The 18199-nt window shown below is 41.5% G+C and overlaps 1 protein-coding gene across 1 annotated transcript in view; it reads left to right on the top strand.

Moving 5' to 3' along the window:
- Window positions 1-14529: 14529 nt before the first annotated feature.
- The window catches only part of LOC124548628 (delta-1-pyrroline-5-carboxylate synthase), a 201280-nt gene continuing 197610 nt past the window's right edge, over window positions 14530-18199 (top strand). The window contains exon 1 of the mRNA XM_047125184.1: window positions 14530-14712. Within this exon, the coding sequence (XP_046981140.1) occupies window positions 14566-14712 (147 nt within the window). The 5' untranslated portion in view covers window positions 14530-14565. The remainder of the gene's footprint in view (window positions 14713-18199) is intronic.

The following is an 18199-nucleotide window of genomic DNA, read 5'->3' on the forward strand; positions in this document are numbered from 1 at the left end:
AGCAAAAACAGGTTTGTACACGCCGTGACTTTCACATTGGACAGAAGATATTAGTACGTACACACTATTTATCCAATAAAGTAAAAGGTAGGTGCAGTAAATTTGAGCTTCTATACGCAGGTCCATATCGGATTCGCAGCATTCCTCACCCCAATGTTGTACACGTCGAAACTTTAAGAACCAGAAAAACCAAAGGAAATCACCACATATCGAATTTCAAACCTTTTATTGAATGAAGATACTTTATGATTTATCACACTGTAATGCCATTTCCTAATTTTTTATGACCGCTTATGCAATTATATTCACATGAATACTTACTGATGATTGTCGTATTTTTTCTTGGCAAGTGCCCGGCAAGGTAAGGTTAGCGTGTCGCTCTCCTTGTCGTTACACATCAGACCGTGCACACTTCCAGATGAACTTACACATTTTTATGACAACTTATGCAATTATATTTATGTGACTACTTACTGATGATTGTCGTATTTTTTCTTGGCAAGTGCTCGGCAAGGTAAGGTTAGCAGGTCGCTCTTCTTGTCGTTATACACCTTAGACCTTGCATATTTTCCATTTTTTATGTGTGTATGATTGTTTTCCTGTTTTGTTTGTATACACTATGAAATAGTTAAGATACAGCAAACACCAGTTGACTTTGACATTTTGCCTTATGATATCTCAACATCGTGACTACTTTACTTTTTTTTTTTTTTTTCTGCTGCATTGTGATACACTGGGTACATTTTTGCCTCTGAACACTATCTATGTTTTTGACATATTACGTTTTCTGTCATGCTATGCTGTATGCTCAATTATGTTACTATAAACCAGTTTTTATTTAATGAGTATATGAATTAAATGCAAGACATTAATCTTTGTTCATCATTTTCAGAAAGAAATAACGTGTAAAAGAAATAAATTAAACAGAAATGGGAATTTCACCTTCGGAATGAACGAAAGAAGATGCAAAAAACAAAAAAAAAACCTCATGAGGAAGAGTAACTGGTTCAGGATTAACAAGCATTGACAAGAATATACTATACACATCGTAGAATAGCAGTCTTAACTAATTTTTTCTTTCAGAATACAAGGCGATTGATGCAGGCTGTCAGACAGAACTACACATCTTAGTTTTAGTGATGAAATATGCTAGAAATAAGGAATAGTTGTGTAATGAGTAATGAAGTGCCTTTTTTTGCAGATGATAATGACTGGTGATGAATAATGATGAAGAATATGCTACTATGGATAATGAAGTTTTTCTTTACAGGTGATGATACTAATGGAGTTATGGTGATATGGATGATGAAGTTTTTCTTTGCAGATGAAAATAATTATGAAGTTTACATATTTGCTGTTACTTAAGAGATGTTATGTAGTTATTTATGTATTTGTTGCAGTTCGTTTTGACAGTATGTGTTATATTGCATAGTATAATGACTGAAGGTTTTGGAAAGGACAGCTAGGGAACACATTTTTTTTATGCACATTTCACTACCTGTTAATTCGAAGTTCACTACTTTTCAGCAAAAAAATGCGTTTCTTCTTTCAGTTTAATAATCCCAGAAGAAGGGATCGGTTGGTAGGACATGTTCTGAGGCATCAAGGGATCACCAATTTAGTATTGGAGGGCAGCGTGGAGGGTAAAAATCGTAGAGGGAGACCAAGAGATGAATACACTAAGCAGGTTCAGAAGGATGTAGGTTGCAGTAGGTACTGGGAGATGAAAAAGCTTGCACAGGATAGAGTAGCATGGAGAGCTGCATCAAACCAGTCTCAGGACTGAAGACCACAACAACAACAACAATCCATTTTTGTATTTTGCAGGAGAAATTATTTATGAAATTAATGTGCTATAAGCAGTTGTTCATTAAACCTATGTCATTTATGAATGTGATTACATATACTATACTTGTTTCATAATCTTGCTACAGCTGACTCATGACGAATGATGTTACACATCTTCATTTGCAGCAAAAACTCAAAAGGAAATATTTTCATTCTTCAGTAATTACCCAACGCAATGCATTACTGAAATATATATATATATATATATATATATATATATATATATATATATATATATATATATATATATAATGCTTTATACTTAGGCAATGAGTGCCAATGTTCTCTGTAAAATGACTCGTGAACATTATTCCGTAATATTATGTCATTTATTAGCTCCTGTTTTCAATGATGACTTCTGATGGTTTATAATTAGACAATGAGTGCCAATGTTCTCTGTAAAACGACTCATGAACATTATTCTGTAATGCTGTGTCATTTATTAGCTCCTGTTTTCAATGATTATTTCTGATGGTTTGTAATTAGGCAATGAGTGCCAATGTTCTCTGTATAACGATTGATGTACATTATTCTGTAATACTATGTCATTTATTAGCTCTTGTTTTCAATGATGACGTCTGATGGTTTATAATTAGGCAATGAGTGCCAATGTTCTCTGTAAAACAACACATGAACATTATTCTGTAATACTACATACATGGTACAGTAATGTTCAATAACTGGGCAATGAGTGCCACCAACTATTAGTGTAATTCTCAATGAAGACTAGTATGTGACTTAATGTCTTTCACCTTCTGACCTAATTACCTAAAATTACTGCAATATCCGTTTGTCCTGTATATCCTCATGATCATGGTGCGTTGGTGTACCTTACAAAAACGTTGTGTTGACACGACATGCTGTCCACCACCGTGAGCGATGGAGATGCTATTATGGTCCCACTGTTTGGTGTACCTAATGTACCACCCAAGAGATAACATGGAATATTACTACGACATTTCAGTGTCTTGGTTACGCTGATTAATACTTCTGGGAAAAGAACTTCAGACTGTCTCACTTGGTGTTGTGCTTCTGTAGAAAGATATGGACTTCCAGTGCAGCTGCGTGCAACCTAAAGTGCTACAACCATGATGCAATCCTTCCCTTTCCTATCCTAATTCTTGTAACGTAATGAAAATCACTTTTGCTAACATGACCTATACATTTTTTGATTTGTTGATATGTTCTGAACTACAGTGCATGTGCACTTATGTCATTTGTTAATTTGTTTTGTACTCATTGTATATATACGAGGGCAGTTCAATAAGTAATGCAACACATTTTTTTTCTGAAACAGGGGTTGTTTTATTCAGCATTGAAATACACCAGGTTATTCCCCAATCTTTTAGCTACACAAAACTATTTTTCAACGTAATCTCCATTCAATGCTACGGCCTTACGCCACCTTGAAATGAGGGCCTGTATGCCTGCACGGAACCATTCCACTGATCGATGTTGGAGCCAACGTCGTGCTGCATCAATAACTTCTTCGTCATCCGCGTAGTGCCTCAGACGGATTGCGTCCTTCATTGGGCCAAACATATGGAAATCCGACGGTGCGAGATCGGGGCTGTAGGGTGCATGAGGAAGAACAGTCCACTGAAGTTTTGTGAGCTCCTCTCGGGTGCGAAGACTTGTGTGAGGTCTTGCGTTGTCATGAAGAAGGAGAAGTTCGTTCAGATTTTTGTGCCTACGAACACGCTGAAGTCGTTTCTTCAATTTCTGAAGAGTAGCACAATACACTTCAGAGTTGATCGTTTGACCATGGGGAAGGACATCGAACAGAATAACCCCTTCAGCGTCCCAGAAGACTGTAACCATGACTTTACTGGCTGAGGATATGGCTTTAAACTTTTTCTTGGTAGGGGAGTGGGTGTGGCGCCACTCCATTGATTGCCGTTTTGTTTCAGGTTCGAAGTGATGAACCCATGTTTCATCGCCTGTAACAATCTTTGACAAGAAACTGTCACCCTCAGCCACATGACGAGCAAGCAATTCCGCACAGATGGTTCTCCTTTGCTCTTTATGGTGTTCGGTTAGACAACGAGGGACCCAGCGGGAACAAACCTTTGAATATTCCAACTGGTGAACAATTGTGACAACACTACCAACAGAGACGTCAAGTTGAGCACTGAGTTGTTTGATGGTGATCCGTCGATCATCTCGAACGAGTGTGTTCGCACGCTCCGCCATTGCAGGAGTCACAGCTGTGCACGGCTGGCCCGCACGCGGGAGATCAGACAGTCTTTCTTGACCTTGCGGCGATGATGACATACGCTTTGCCCAACGACTCACCGTGCTTTTGTCCACTGCCAGATCACCGTAGACATTCCGCAAGAGCCTATGAATATCTGAGATGCACTGGTTTTCCGCCGAAAGAAACTCGATCACTGCCCGTTGTTTGCAACGCACATCCGTTACAGACGCCATTTTAACAACTCCGTACAGCGCTGCCACCTGTCGGAAGTCAATGAAACTATACGAGACGAAGCGGGAATGTTTGAAAATATTCCACAAGAAATTTCCAGTTTTTTCAACCAAAATTGGCCGAGAAAAAAATGTGTTGCATTACTTATTGAACTGCCCTCGTATTTTGTCACTATCTGATATGTTCTGTACTCGGTGCATGTGCACTATATTTACTTCATGTTCTATACCTATATATCTGTATATTCTGTGATTGTAAAGTTAGTTAGTTAAAAAGAAGTTGTTGCTCATGGCAAGTCCAAATGACTCACCATCGCTGCCAAATTTTGGCCCCCCCAGTGGATGGTTATGAAACACGTATGTATTCATTACCAGCGATGGCGAGGCATGACAGGATCTCTGACCAGAGAGTTATTTATTGTTGCTAGTCTGCGCTTGACCGCGCGAGACGACAGTGCTAAGTAGTTGCGTGTAGCGAGTCGGCAGGAACAGTTGTACTCAGTCTGCGGGAGTAGTCAGTCGACAGTAGTAGCCAGTGGACGGTTGTACTGAGCAGAAGTCGGCATGCGTCGGCGGCGTGTTCTTCTCGCGACTCTGGTCACGATTCGGGACGATATGTATTGTTGTAGAAGGTAAAGACGCAGCATTGCGCACATCTAATAATGTATGTTAATTGTAATTAATTTGTTCAAAAAATGCCCCAATAATAATTTTTTTTATAAAGTAACAGGTATAAAGTATAAAAACAGGTGTTGACAGATGTGAAAATTGCCGAACTATCAGTTTAATAAGTCACGGCTGCAAAATACTAACACGAATTCTTTACAGACGAATGGAAAAGCTAGTAGAAGCCAACCTCGGGGAAGATCAGTTTGGATTCCGTAGAAACACTGGAACACGTGAGGTAATACTGACCTTACGACTTATCTTAGAAGAAAGATTAAGGAAAGGCAAACCTACGTTTCTAGCATTTGTGGACTTAGAGAAAGCTTTTGACAACGTTGACTGGAATACTCTCTTTCAAATTCTAAAGGTGGCAGGGGTAAAATATAGGGAGCGAAAGGCTATTTACAATTTGTACAGAAACCAGATGGCAGTTATAAGAGTCGAGGGACATGAAAGGGAAGCAGTGGTTGGGAAGGGAGTAAGAGAGGGTTGTAGCCTCTCCCCGATGTTGTTCAATCTGTATATTGAGCAAGCAGTAAAGGAAACAAAAGAAAAATTCGGAGTAGGTATTAAAATTCATGGAGAAGAAATAAAAACTTTGCGGTTCGCCGATGACATTGTAATTCTGTCAGAGACAGCAAAGGACTTGGAAGAGCAGTTGAATGGAATGGACAGTGTCTTGAAAGGAGGATATAAGATGAACATCAACAAAAGCAAAACAAGGATAATGGAATGTAGCCTAATTAAGTCGGGTGATGCTGAGGGAATTAGATTAGGAAATGAGGTACTTAAAGTAGTAAAGGAGTTTTGCTATTTGGGGAGCAAAATAACTGATGATGGTCGAAGTAGAGAGGGTATAAAATGTAGGCTGGCAATGGCAAGGAAAGCGTTTCTGAAGAAGAGAAATTTGTTAACATCCAGTATTGATTTAAGTGTCAGGAAGTCATTTCTGAAAGTATTCGTATGGAGTGTAGCCATGTATGGAAGTGAAACATGGACGATAAATAGTTTGGACAAGAAGAGAATAGAAGCTTTCGAAATGTGGTGCTACAGAAGAATGCTGAAGATTAGATGGGTAGATCACATAACTAATGAGGAAGTATTGAATAGGATTGGGGAGAAGAGAAGTTTGACCAGAAGAAGGGATCGGTTGGTAGGACATGTTCTGAGGCATCAAGGAATCACCAATTTAGTATTGGAGGGCAGCGTGGAGGGTAAAAATCGTAGAGGGAGACCAAGAGATGAATACACTAAGCAGATTCAGGAGGATGTGGGTTGCAGTAGGTACTGGGACATGAAAAAGCTTGCACAGGATAGAGTAGCATGGAGAGTTGCATCAAACCAGTCTCAGGACTGAAGACCACAACAACAACAACAAAGTAACTCTTTTAAAGAAAAACATTCATTTCAATTTAAAGAATATTTCCTATGCATTTCCTCCAAGAATCAAAATTTAATATATGCCAGCATTGCACGAAGCTGTGTCGATAAATAAGAGCACATATAGATGCAGTTTTTTAATTGAGGTAAGAATTTTTGCCTTTTATTCAGAATACAGAGCCGAAGGTCAGCGCTGCTGTCCTTATAAAATTAACCAGATATTATTATTTCTGTTGAGATGTTACATTCGGTTCATGGTTCATTATTTAATCAATATTGTTGTTGGTTTATGGTCAATTTTCATTCCTTAATTTTTGTGGGGAGTTTAGGCATGGTTCCATTTCACATTTTTTATTAAACATTATTTTGTTGGGAAGTTACACTTGGCTCCATTTCAAATTTTCATTTAATTAGAATTACGTGTGGGGAGGTTACAAGTGTAGCTTCAGAAGCAGTTGGTAAGAAGAAAAAGTTAAGGAGAATAGGGCTAAAAATATTGAATATAGAAACTGGAGAAACCGTAAAGTGAAAGCAGAAAGCGTATCACCTCCTGCTATAAAAAAAGAAAACACAACAAGCAGAGTGTAAGGAAAAGCAGAATAATGCTACATCAAGAATCTTGGGACAAATTAGTTACAAGTAGGTCTATCGACCTTGATATAAATGGGAAACAGAACTTTGTATGTAAAATATTAAATAACTTAAATCAATCGGAAAGAGATAAACCTAGACTTAAAGTACTTAGGCTACTTCGTAATGAGCTACTCCGCTGAGGCAGAAATGGTACAATAACTCTAGTAAACGTAATATCACCAAGAGTGGGAAATACGAAGATAGCAACGTTATTGCGTGTGTGATAGGTAATCTTGGAAGGACAGAAGCTATCAAGACCTTCAGAGATAAGTCTGTCTGATATCGTCAGATAAACTTACCGGAACAGAAGAATTGAGTAACATTATATTCTTCAAAGGAAATTCGATTTTCTGATTTCAAGAGTCAGGTTTTCCACAAACTAAGTGCGTCTGCTAATGGGACTACTCCTTTGTTCCCCTTTCGCGTTGCAGAACAAATCGATAGTAAGTGTGAAAACGGGTATGTCGACTGACATTTATCTTCCACAGACCACTGTATGCTGTTTACAGGAAGACACAGTCTCATTCCAACTTCCCCCACCCCCACCATAACCACTTATTACGTTCGCACAGGGTGCGTGGCAAGAAAGAATGACTGTTAGCGCCTATGCAGGGTGACCATTAATAAAACCGACAAACCGTAGGTACGGATTGCTAACTGGAAATTGAGGAAAAAAGATCTTATGAACAGGTGATCGGAAAGCATCGTTGACATGATAGATGGTGTTGAGGAATGAAAGTTCGTCCGACCAAGTGCCGTGTGTTCGTTGTGTGTTGCAGTTTGTGTGACTAGCGCACCGTACTGTAACCAGCAGAATTGTACGGTATTCATGTCGGGAACAAGCCGAGATGGAAACGGTCGAGAGGCAGTGTGACTATATCAAAACAAGTACCCTCACAGACACAAATCACATCACGCAATATATCAAGCCTTTTTTGGGCTTTTGTGTGTTCACGGGTACTTCCAGACAGACAGACGAGCGTTTAGGGAGGCGGTGGACTGAGTGGACACCAGATTTGGAGGACCGGGTACTACAGGATATTGAGTCAAACCAAAATACGAGGGTTGTAACTTAAATAGCGCCAACTATTTATTCACAACAACAAAAGAGTTACATTTTTGCACCACTGTCCTTCAAATTAGTCAACAGCGTTGTGTAGAACCCGCTGCCAGCGACGTGGAAGGCGCAGTACACCGTTAGCAGAGCCTGTTCAGTTAATGGTGCGAATGGAGCGGTCTAAAGTTATGGTGATTCTCGTGTATGACTATGATGGTGTTAGAATTATATTAATACCTCCAGCTGCTGAGGGGCGTTGATATATATCGGCGGGGACAGGTGAAAATGTGTGCCACGACTCGAACCCGGGATCTCCTGCTTACATGGCAGACGCTCTACCCATCTGATCCACGGAGGGCACGGAGAATATTGCGACTGCAGGGAATATCTCGCGCACGCCTCCCTCGAGACCCACATTCTCACTTTGTGTGTCCACACACTACATTCGTAGTGTCCCACCCCAACACACTCATTACTCGTGGAAGACATTCTTACCGAGTCCCGTAGGAGTTCGGGGAATATGTGTGCATCCGCACAAAAGAAGAAGGTCATGGCCGGTATTGCCAGAACTATATACTTATATGGATATGGTGTCCATTCTTTCGGACATGTCCGAAAGAACAGACAGCATATCCATGTAAGTATATGTGATGGTGTTATCCCAACGCATTACGTTCCACCACGGCAGACCGTCACTGCACAGTGTTACCGTTCGTTTTTGGAGCATCACCTGCGACTAGTTTTGCGAAGGAAGTGGCGACACTTTCTGCACAACACACCCATCATTTTCACGACAATGCGCGGGCGCATACAGCCCAAGATGTGGCTGCTCTGTTCGGTCGATGGGACTGGGAGGTACTGTACCATCCACCATACTCCCCGGACTTAAGTCCTTGTGACTTTGATTTGATACTGAAGATGAAGGAACCACTTCGTGGCATTCGCTTTAGAACTGCTCCAGAGATTCGTCAGCCAGTAGACCCCCTCCATTCGCACCATCAACAGAACAGGCTCTGCTAACGGTATACTAAGCCTTCCACATCACTGGCAACGGGTTCTACACGACGCTGGTGATTACTTTGAAGGACAGTAGGAGGTGCAAACATGTAACTCTTTTGTATCGGTTGTGAATAAATAGTTGCCACTATTTGAGTTCCAACCCTCGTACAAGCCCCAGGCAAGTGGCCCGTCAACATGTTGTAAGCCAAAGTAAGATTATATGGTTCCTCCATGACAACCACTACTATCCCTATCACCTGCAAATCCATGGAAGCCACGCTGAACAGCGACTTAGATGTGATGCAGATCTGTACTGTGATCCAGGGCGATCTGATGTCGTGGCACGCACACCGTTCATTTCCGGACACATGTTCTTAATTATTTTTTTCCTCCATTTCCATTTAGGAATCTATCCATGCAGTTTGTCGGTTTTACTAACGTTCACTCTGCATAAGCTCGAAGTTCTTAAGTTAAGCTGTGTTCTGACGACCTGAAACATTCACCCGCTGTATTTTGATAGTCTTTCCGGATTGCTCTACGTAATTCTTGTAGTGCTTTTTAGTGAAGTTTTCTTCGCTCTTATTAAACAGATATGTAAAGAAGCTTCTCTGAATCATCTCGGTCTCCACCGATAGTCCACATTGGCAACAGGCTATGACAGAAAACCACACCAAGAGTCGGTTGGATGAGTATTTTATAAATAATGTGCTGCCAGTAGAATGAGTTATTTGGAACATTTTAGCATTACAGATTTTCTCCTTTTTCGCATTATGAGGTAGTTATTTTTCCTTCAGCTGGTTGAATTATAGGTTTGCAACCTTAATAATTTGTGTCGTACAATATTGATTGTACATCTCCTGTTGAGTTTATATTCCATTAATTAACTTCTACGTAATTCGTTTCTTATTTTTCTTTATGTTGTTTCCTCCTCGTATGCCGTAAAACCAGGAATTCTGATTAGATTCATTTGTGACAGTGGTTGATAAACCCATCTTCAACGTATATGAAGAAGGTAAGCGACTTGAAATAGAGAGGAACGTAAGTTACTGTTCTCTACAAATATGACCGACGATAAATGGTTGAATGATTTCGTTAGTGCCATAAACTTGGTATTCAGATCTATTCACTCTAATCTCATTGAGGGAGGTTTTGTAGGAACAGATTACAGTTCCCGTCAGTCTGTGACAGTAGAAGTATTTAAAGATTGCCAGATATGCTGACATGGAATTTGTTTACAAGTTTTGTAAAGAAAATGCTATTGCTGCTAGTGGAAAATGTTGTAAACAGCTTATAACCGCAAAACAACAAACTGTGGTGCGTTCTCATTACTCACAATGTTTCAAAAGAGCAAATACAAAAAAAATTGTGTATTATATAGATGCCGTCTTGTCGGTTGACAAGAGTCCTACGACAAGCACACACGAAATTTCATTGCGTATCGCTCTTCCGCACATAAAAGCATACCAAAAACCGGCGGAATGTAGTAGAGATTCAAATGCCAGTTGCCGGTTAATTCCGCTCACATTGTTCACTTTGAAGCTATTTTCACTTCTAATCACGTCAAAGGCACTTGTAACGCACATCGGTTGTGAGGCTGAAATACTCTCGCCATTCCGGAAAAATATTTACTGAAATGCTTCTACGGGAATGTGCGTGCCAGAGTAGTCGACCACACTTTTAAGTGAGCCTGTTATGTTACTTTATCGTTTTACGCGGTTCACGCACTGCAGTTTACTGCGAAATGAATTATGACGTTCGTTAGAAGTTCATTTGGTAACAAGATTAGAAGAATTCTTTGAAAATAACTGAAACCTGACGAAAAATCTGTGAATTAGGCGGTTTATCATCTAAAACTAATGATCTTTAACCAACGACGCCGATTGATTAAGAAGACCACCGTCGTGAGAGACGTGTTCTCCCACGCAGTGAGTCACTGTCCGTGCCCACACTTCTTGCGTTGCGCACTCGCCAAACAACTCCAGCTGGCGCAACAGTCTGATCTGTTCTCAATTAACCATGTGAGGACAGGCTGGAACTCCATCTGATACAGTCTGCAATACCGTACACGTACGTGGACAACCCGCTCAACAAGCGAAACAAACTTGCAGCACCAGGCCCCAAGGTTTTTCTGTTATGAATGATCTTGAATTAATACGGACGAATTGTACATTCAGAAGAGAGCATTGACTGGAGGTGTAGTCTCTATGCAACGGAGTCTGACTCCGATGCAGGTACATAAGCACCGACAGGTAGGCATGTACCAAATGCGTACAAACTGGACCAATAGGCTGTTATTTTTTTCTTGGTTGCCGAAGATCAAACACTGGTAGACATCCATTGGAAAAGGAAGAATCTGTTTCTGACGATGTGTCCGTCTGATCTGTTCTCAATTAACCATGTGAGGACACGCTGGAACTCCATCTGATACAGTCTGCAATACCGTAAACGTACGTGGACAACCCGCTCAACAAGCGAAACAAACTTGCAGCACCAGACCCCAAGGTTTTTCTGTTATGAATGATCTTGAATTAATACCGACGAATTGTACATTCAGAAGAGAGCATTGACTGGAGGTGTAGTCTATATGCAACGGAGTCTGACTCCGATGCAGGTACATAAGCACCGACAGGTAGGCATGTACCAAATGCGTACAAACTGGACCAATAGGCTGTTATTTTTTTCTTGGTTGCCGAAGATCAAACACTGGTAGACATCCATTGGAAAAGGAAGAATCTGTTTCTGACGACGTGTCCGTCGAAAGCCACCGTTGTTGAATGGTGCGCCAAGTCCCGTTGTGGTCGCGGTTCGACACAAGCCGCCGTTCGATCTGGGAGGTCAGCCTCATCCATTAAGGACCAACTCAGGGGAGACACTCGAGCACCTGCCTACAGTCCCGATCTCTCCCGATGCGATTGTCACGTCTTCGGTCCCTTAAAAGACGCCTTGAACGGGGTGACGCTTCTTATCGGATGAGGATGTGCAGCAGGCAGTTATGGACCTCTTCACGCAACAAAACACGGTGTTTTACCAAACGGCTATCTTCAACCTGGTGCGTCGTTGGGATGATTGCCTCAGTGTTCAAGGCGATATTGTCTGATCGGCAAACATATTCTTGCCTGTGCAGCCTTCGAACGGAAACTTTCTGATTGCTCTCCATATAACAAATTCATTAAGAGCTATGCTGTACTGTAGCTCTTCCGACGTTCATGACGGCATGGTTATTTATCTACAGACCGTCTTAACGCTTACTTGAACACTGGAGCTGAAGCCTTATATTTCTAGCTGGTTCAACGTGGGCCACCACGACCTCTTCTCCTGTGGCCAGCCTCCTCATTTTAGAGTAGCATTTGCACCAAACGTCTTCAGTTATTTGTTGGATATGTTATAATCTGCGTCTTGCCCTCAGTTTTACCCTCTGCGGCTCCCTCTCGTATCCTGGAAGTGTTCTCCACATATACCTATCTTCGCTGATTCTGCGGAGACCTCATCATTTCTTGTCAGTCCATCCAAATTCGAGCATCCTTAAACAGCGTCACATTTCAAACGCATCGATTCTCTTTTTTGCCGGTTACCCCTCAGTCCACAGGTCACTTCCATACAGTGCGGTGCTGCAAACTTAGTCTCAGAAATTACTGCTTCAGATTAAGTTCGATATTTGATACTAGTACGCTTCTTTCGTCCAGGAATGCGTGAGCTGCTTCCAAGGTAGCAGAATTCGTTGTCTTTCAGTCTGTATTCTTCGTTGTCCAGGAATGAGTGAGCTGCTTCCAATGTAGCAGAATTCGTTCAGACTGTATTCTTCGTTGTCCAGGAATGAGTGAGCTGCTTCCAATGTAGCAGAATTCGTTCAGTCTGTATACTTCATGGTCCAGGACTGCGTGAGCTGCTTGCAAGGTAGCAGAATTCGTTCAGTCTGTATACTTCGTGGTCTAGGTAAGAGCTGCTTCCAAGGTAGCAGAATTCGTTCAGTCTGTATACTTCGTCGTCCAGAATTATTGTTATTCTCATTCCCCCTACTTTTCATTACTTTTGCCTCTTTGGTCTAATTTTATTTCTCATTCTGCGCCTGTTAGATTATTTTACTTCAACTGTGTATTGTATCTGAGCTATCGTTTTCGTTTCGTGTCCATTCTGATGAGAGAAATCGTATCAGTGAATTGTTTACTATTTTCTGCCCTATCTGCCTGTTCATAATGAATCCTATCCTTGAAAATAAAGAACTTGTAGCATACGTTGTGAAGAGGGTGGTAGGGCAGACAGTGAGCTATGGTGAGTAATTTAGTGGCAGCAAATCATTATCAACAACAGTTTAGAATTTTTATTAAGTGTGTGGGACACTTACTAAGTAGAACTAACAAGGGATGATTCAAATGGCTCTGAGCACTATGGGACTTAACATCTGAGGTCATCGGTCCCCTAGAACTAGTTAAACCTAACTAACCTAAGGATATCACACACATCCATGCCCGAGGCAGGTTTCGAACCTGCGACCGTAGCGGTCGTGCGGTTCCAGACTGAAGCGCCTAGAACCGCTCGGCCACTCCGGCCGGCAACTAACAAGGGATGTTGCATGTATACAGAGAAGGGCAGCACGAATGGTCACTTATTTTTTATCCATGGGAGGGTGCCATAGAGATTCTGAAGAAACTGAACTAGCTGATTGTTGAAGGTAGAGGTAACCCATATCGAGAAAGCTTACTTACTAAGTTTCAACAAGCGGTTTTAAATGATGATTCTAGGAGAATGCCACAACTCCCTACGTATCGCTCCGGTAGGAATCGTGACGACAAGATTAAATTAGAGCACACACCGAGAGATTTAAACAATCATTCTTCCCGCGCTCATTTCGTGCGTGGAACAGAAGAAAACCGTAATAATTGTTACAGTGAGGCGTAGCCTCTGCCATGCACTTCAAGTGGTTTCCATATTTTACATGTAGACTTAGATGTGTACATGCCAACGCCTCAAGGAGAAGATGAGGAGGCAGAGGAGCTATATGAAGATATTAACCGGCTAATGAGCATATAAAGGGAGACTGGAATCTAATAGTGAGTGGAATCGGAACACTGTAGCAGAGGAAGGAATGTAAGTTATTAGAGAATTTAGGTTCGGTGGTAGAAATAATAAAGGAAAAAGACTGATTGATTTCTACAATAATTTTCAGATGTTTCAAGAATCTGAAGGAGAGGAATACTCTCGGAAATGGCCGGTAGACACGTGACGATACAAGCTGATTTTCATCCTGGTGAGAGAGAGAGAAATTCTGAAATCTGTTATTGGAATGTAAGGCGTACGCAGGACGCATATGGACTCAATCCACACGTCTTCGGTGTGGAGTGTACTGGATGAAGAATACACATCTGTCAGTGGACGGGAATCGTGGTGTCATCTTTCGATAGCAGGAAGAGTGGCCGAGTACGTCCGTGAGTGGTCGGTGCCGCCGTTGATAAGCGAGCGCGGCTCAAGGGTCCGCGCTACAAAAGCGGCGCCGGGGCGCAGAGTCCAGCAGTGGGTCAGCCAGCGGGCAGTAGCCAGCCGGATACAGCAGCGACACCATGTGGAGAGCGGCGCGAGCGGTCACGGCCACCGGCGGCCTGCGGGCCTCCGCCCCCACCCACGCCTCCACCCCCGTCCCCGCAGCCACCCACGCCATGGCGCACAGGGGCCACCGCACTGTCGCCCCCCGCCTCATCCTGCCGCAGGTACGAACGCGCACTGCCATGATCACACTTCAAGTAAACAAGTCGTCAAATAGTGCTAGAGATTACACTTCAAGTAAATAAGTCCTCAAATAGCGTGCTAGAACGAACACCACAGTGGCACACAGAAGCCGGATGGCATTGGAAGCTATGTAGCCTAGTCGTCTTCTTACCGGCTCATCTAGAATCGTACAACGGTATCGGATCCACTGATGGCTTACCATTTTTTAAATACGTGTAGCATTGCCATAGCTCTAGGCTACTTTAAACGGAGTGTAAACCTTGATGTTTACAGAATAGTCTACATCCACTCTTACGCTTGCACATACAAGGCCATAGTTTGGTGTGGATGTTATGTAGTGTATCAATATGGTTTTCTTGCCCCTTATACTTTACAAAATGGTGCACTAAAAGAATCATTATACATACGTCATGGTGCAAGTGATAAAGTCTCTAATTTTGCTATCTCGATCTTTACTCAAAATATAAGTGAGAGAAAAGAATTGATCTCTTGTCTTGAAACGTAATATATCAAAATTTTAAGAGTAAGTGTCTCCTTAATACGCAGGACAATCCTATAGCATCTCCATATACAGTTTGTTGCTCTTTTCTACGACGCTATGGCCCGGACTCTGAACCTCCTCTGTCTCCTCCGTTAATCCCAACTGGTTCCAGATTGAAAAACAAATATTGTTACCTGTTCGAACGTATCTGTCCTTCCAGAAAATTGTTTTGTGTAGTTCTACCATCTTCAGTAGACGAAAATAAGAAATTCTCTTGCCTTGGAAACCAAATAACATATGACGGACGAAGCAAGGAGGATATAAAAATAAGACAACTACAGGCAAAGAGGGCATTCATAGCCAAAGGAATCTATAATTATCAAAAATAGTTATAAATTTGAGCAACGAATCTGTGAGAATCTAGATTTGGAGCAAGCATTACATTGTCGAGAATTGTGAACTACGGGAAAACCGTATAAGTAGAATCAAAGAATTTGAGATATGGTACTGTAGAACGATGCTGAAAATTAGTTGTACTCATCAGAGGTTCTCGGCAGGGTCGGCAAAGAAAGGAACATATGGAAAACAAAAACGAGAAGATGAGATAAAATGAAGTAGGAAATGCATTGAGACATCAAGGAATAACTTCCATGGCATAGAGAGTAAAAACTAAAAGGGAGGGCAATGATTGTAATGCATCCAGCAAATAACTGAGAACGTGGGGTAAAAGAGCTACTGTGAGATGAAGAGATTGACACAAGAGAGGAATTCGTGGCGGGTGGCAACAAACCAGTCACACGAATGACAGGCTTAAAAAATAAATCAATAAAACAAAACCTTAAATTACTCCAGACGAAATTATATGTGGTCCGTTTGTCACTGAGTCCAGTGGCAATTAGCGACGATGTACCCGGAACCCTTGAAAGCACCAGGTGCAGAAAACGAGTCCAAAATCGGTTATGCAACACTTCTTCTTCCTGGTGTTATTTCGATTTTCTTTCGCAGATTTCAGGCCTCAAGCTCTCATCTTGAACGGAACACCTCACGTTGATAATTTCTTTTTGTTCGTGGAGCTACTCTTCTTCTACATTCCTTTTCTTGTTGCTAAAGAGGTTAAAGGTGCGATGATAACATTGTCTAAGACTGTATCACACAACACAAGTAAAGCAAATACATCCCGGCATAAACGACGTACTCTCCAACTATGAAATGTACGTCCGTATGCCGTCTTTTTAATTTATACACGAAGAAATAAACCGAAACCCGCTGTATGAAAAAAGGATTAAAAACATTTGGTATTTCATAGAAGGCTGTGTTATTTAAACCGTTTGCAAGATATTGTTCATTACACACAAAACAATTTATTTCCAAGTATCTTACGACTAGAGGCAATAAAATTTACGTGGAAACGCATGCGTCAATGCTTAGCCGTCATGTGGTGGAAATTTAATGTTTATGTTTGTGTATGTCACTGTACCCTTTGCTGAATCATGGAAAGCTATGGGAGGGGAGGGCTGGGGAGATTTGAGGAGGAGGACGAGGGAAGATGGAGGGAGGAGGAAAGCACCCACGTGAGTATACAGAATCTCCCCAGCTATAAGGCTTCACGGTGATACATTACCCACACCAACACAGCGAATGTATCGCCATACCCGAGAACTAGGCACGGTGTTGGGAGTATACGTACCTTTTGCCCATGCTACAAGACTGATAAAAAAACACCAGTATGTACTTAAACTCTTAAACGAATTTTGAAATTAATGTATGTAAAGGCGTACCACATTTCATCTACGCACAACCGATATTTATGATGACAGCAGTTCCTGTTTTTAATGCAGCCCGGTATTGTAAAGCACTCATTATTGACATTTCTGTTAGGTATTAGGACGTTAAACGCATCGAATCTCAGTTGATGTAATCGCTTAGGATTTTTTTTTAAACTGGGAATACTTGTATCGTTTCGACATCTAGTTAACATACTGACAGTTTATCTTCTTCTTTTCCTTCGGCTAAACAGCGTTTTTTGATTGGCAACTTCAGTTTCTTCATTAGTCTCTGCCACCAAGGTCAGTGTTCTCAGCGGCTTTTAAACTGCAGGAGGCAGATATGATCTTCTGGAATAAAACAAGTGAGCAGCTGTCGTCGTGGCACGCACTGACCTCTGGCTGTCTCGGGACGCAGAAGGAGCAAAATCAGCTCTTATCTTCCGCAAACAAACAGCTTAGCCTCACATACATACACACATCGCTGTTGTGCCCTGGATGATACGAGAGGAAAGTTTCCTCTGCAATGGACTTTTGTTACATCCTCTACATAATACATTTACTCACATCAACGCGAGTTCTACCTGTACAGCACCATACAAACTGGGTTAACAAAAGTATTACGGAACATTTGTCCTGCCTGCTTTTCGTTGCGTTTTTCGAGTATGGGACATGATCGTGGAAAGAAACATATAGTTTCTGTATCTTCTATGATGCTAACGTTGTAATATCAGTATGTTACGTATAAAATAAGTATTATCCATTTTGTAGTATGAATCGTTTCAGAGCGAAGACATGATCACAGAACGTTTATCCAGTGAAGTTGGGCTCGAAGTTAAATATTACTCCAATGTCACCGTATCTTTTTTCTTGTAAGTACACGGTGCCATTTCATGTTATGGACACTTCTGTGGCAGCTATCTAGAGACATTTCAATCAGTGCCACGTTTTCCAGTCTGATTGCTCAGCGTCGCCAAAAGCGTGTCAGCCGTAATCTCTGTGCAAACATATAATATCAACGGTCGTCAACAGATTAAACACCGGTAAATGCTCGAAAACGATAAGAGGGCTTCTGACTGATTGACAGTAAACCTGAACAGATAGCCAACAAGTTAAAAGTTCCGCAACAAATAAAATATTTGTCGAATTCTCATCGTCACGTCAGTTATCGATTTAAGTAGGTAATTAACATCTAACTAGCTAGAATGCGACAAATAAAGGATG

The sequence above is a fragment of the Schistocerca americana genome, chromosome 1 (genome assembly GCF_021461395.2).
Source record: "Schistocerca americana isolate TAMUIC-IGC-003095 chromosome 1, iqSchAmer2.1, whole genome shotgun sequence".
Taxonomy (NCBI): Eukaryota; Metazoa; Arthropoda; class Insecta; order Orthoptera; family Acrididae; genus Schistocerca; species Schistocerca americana.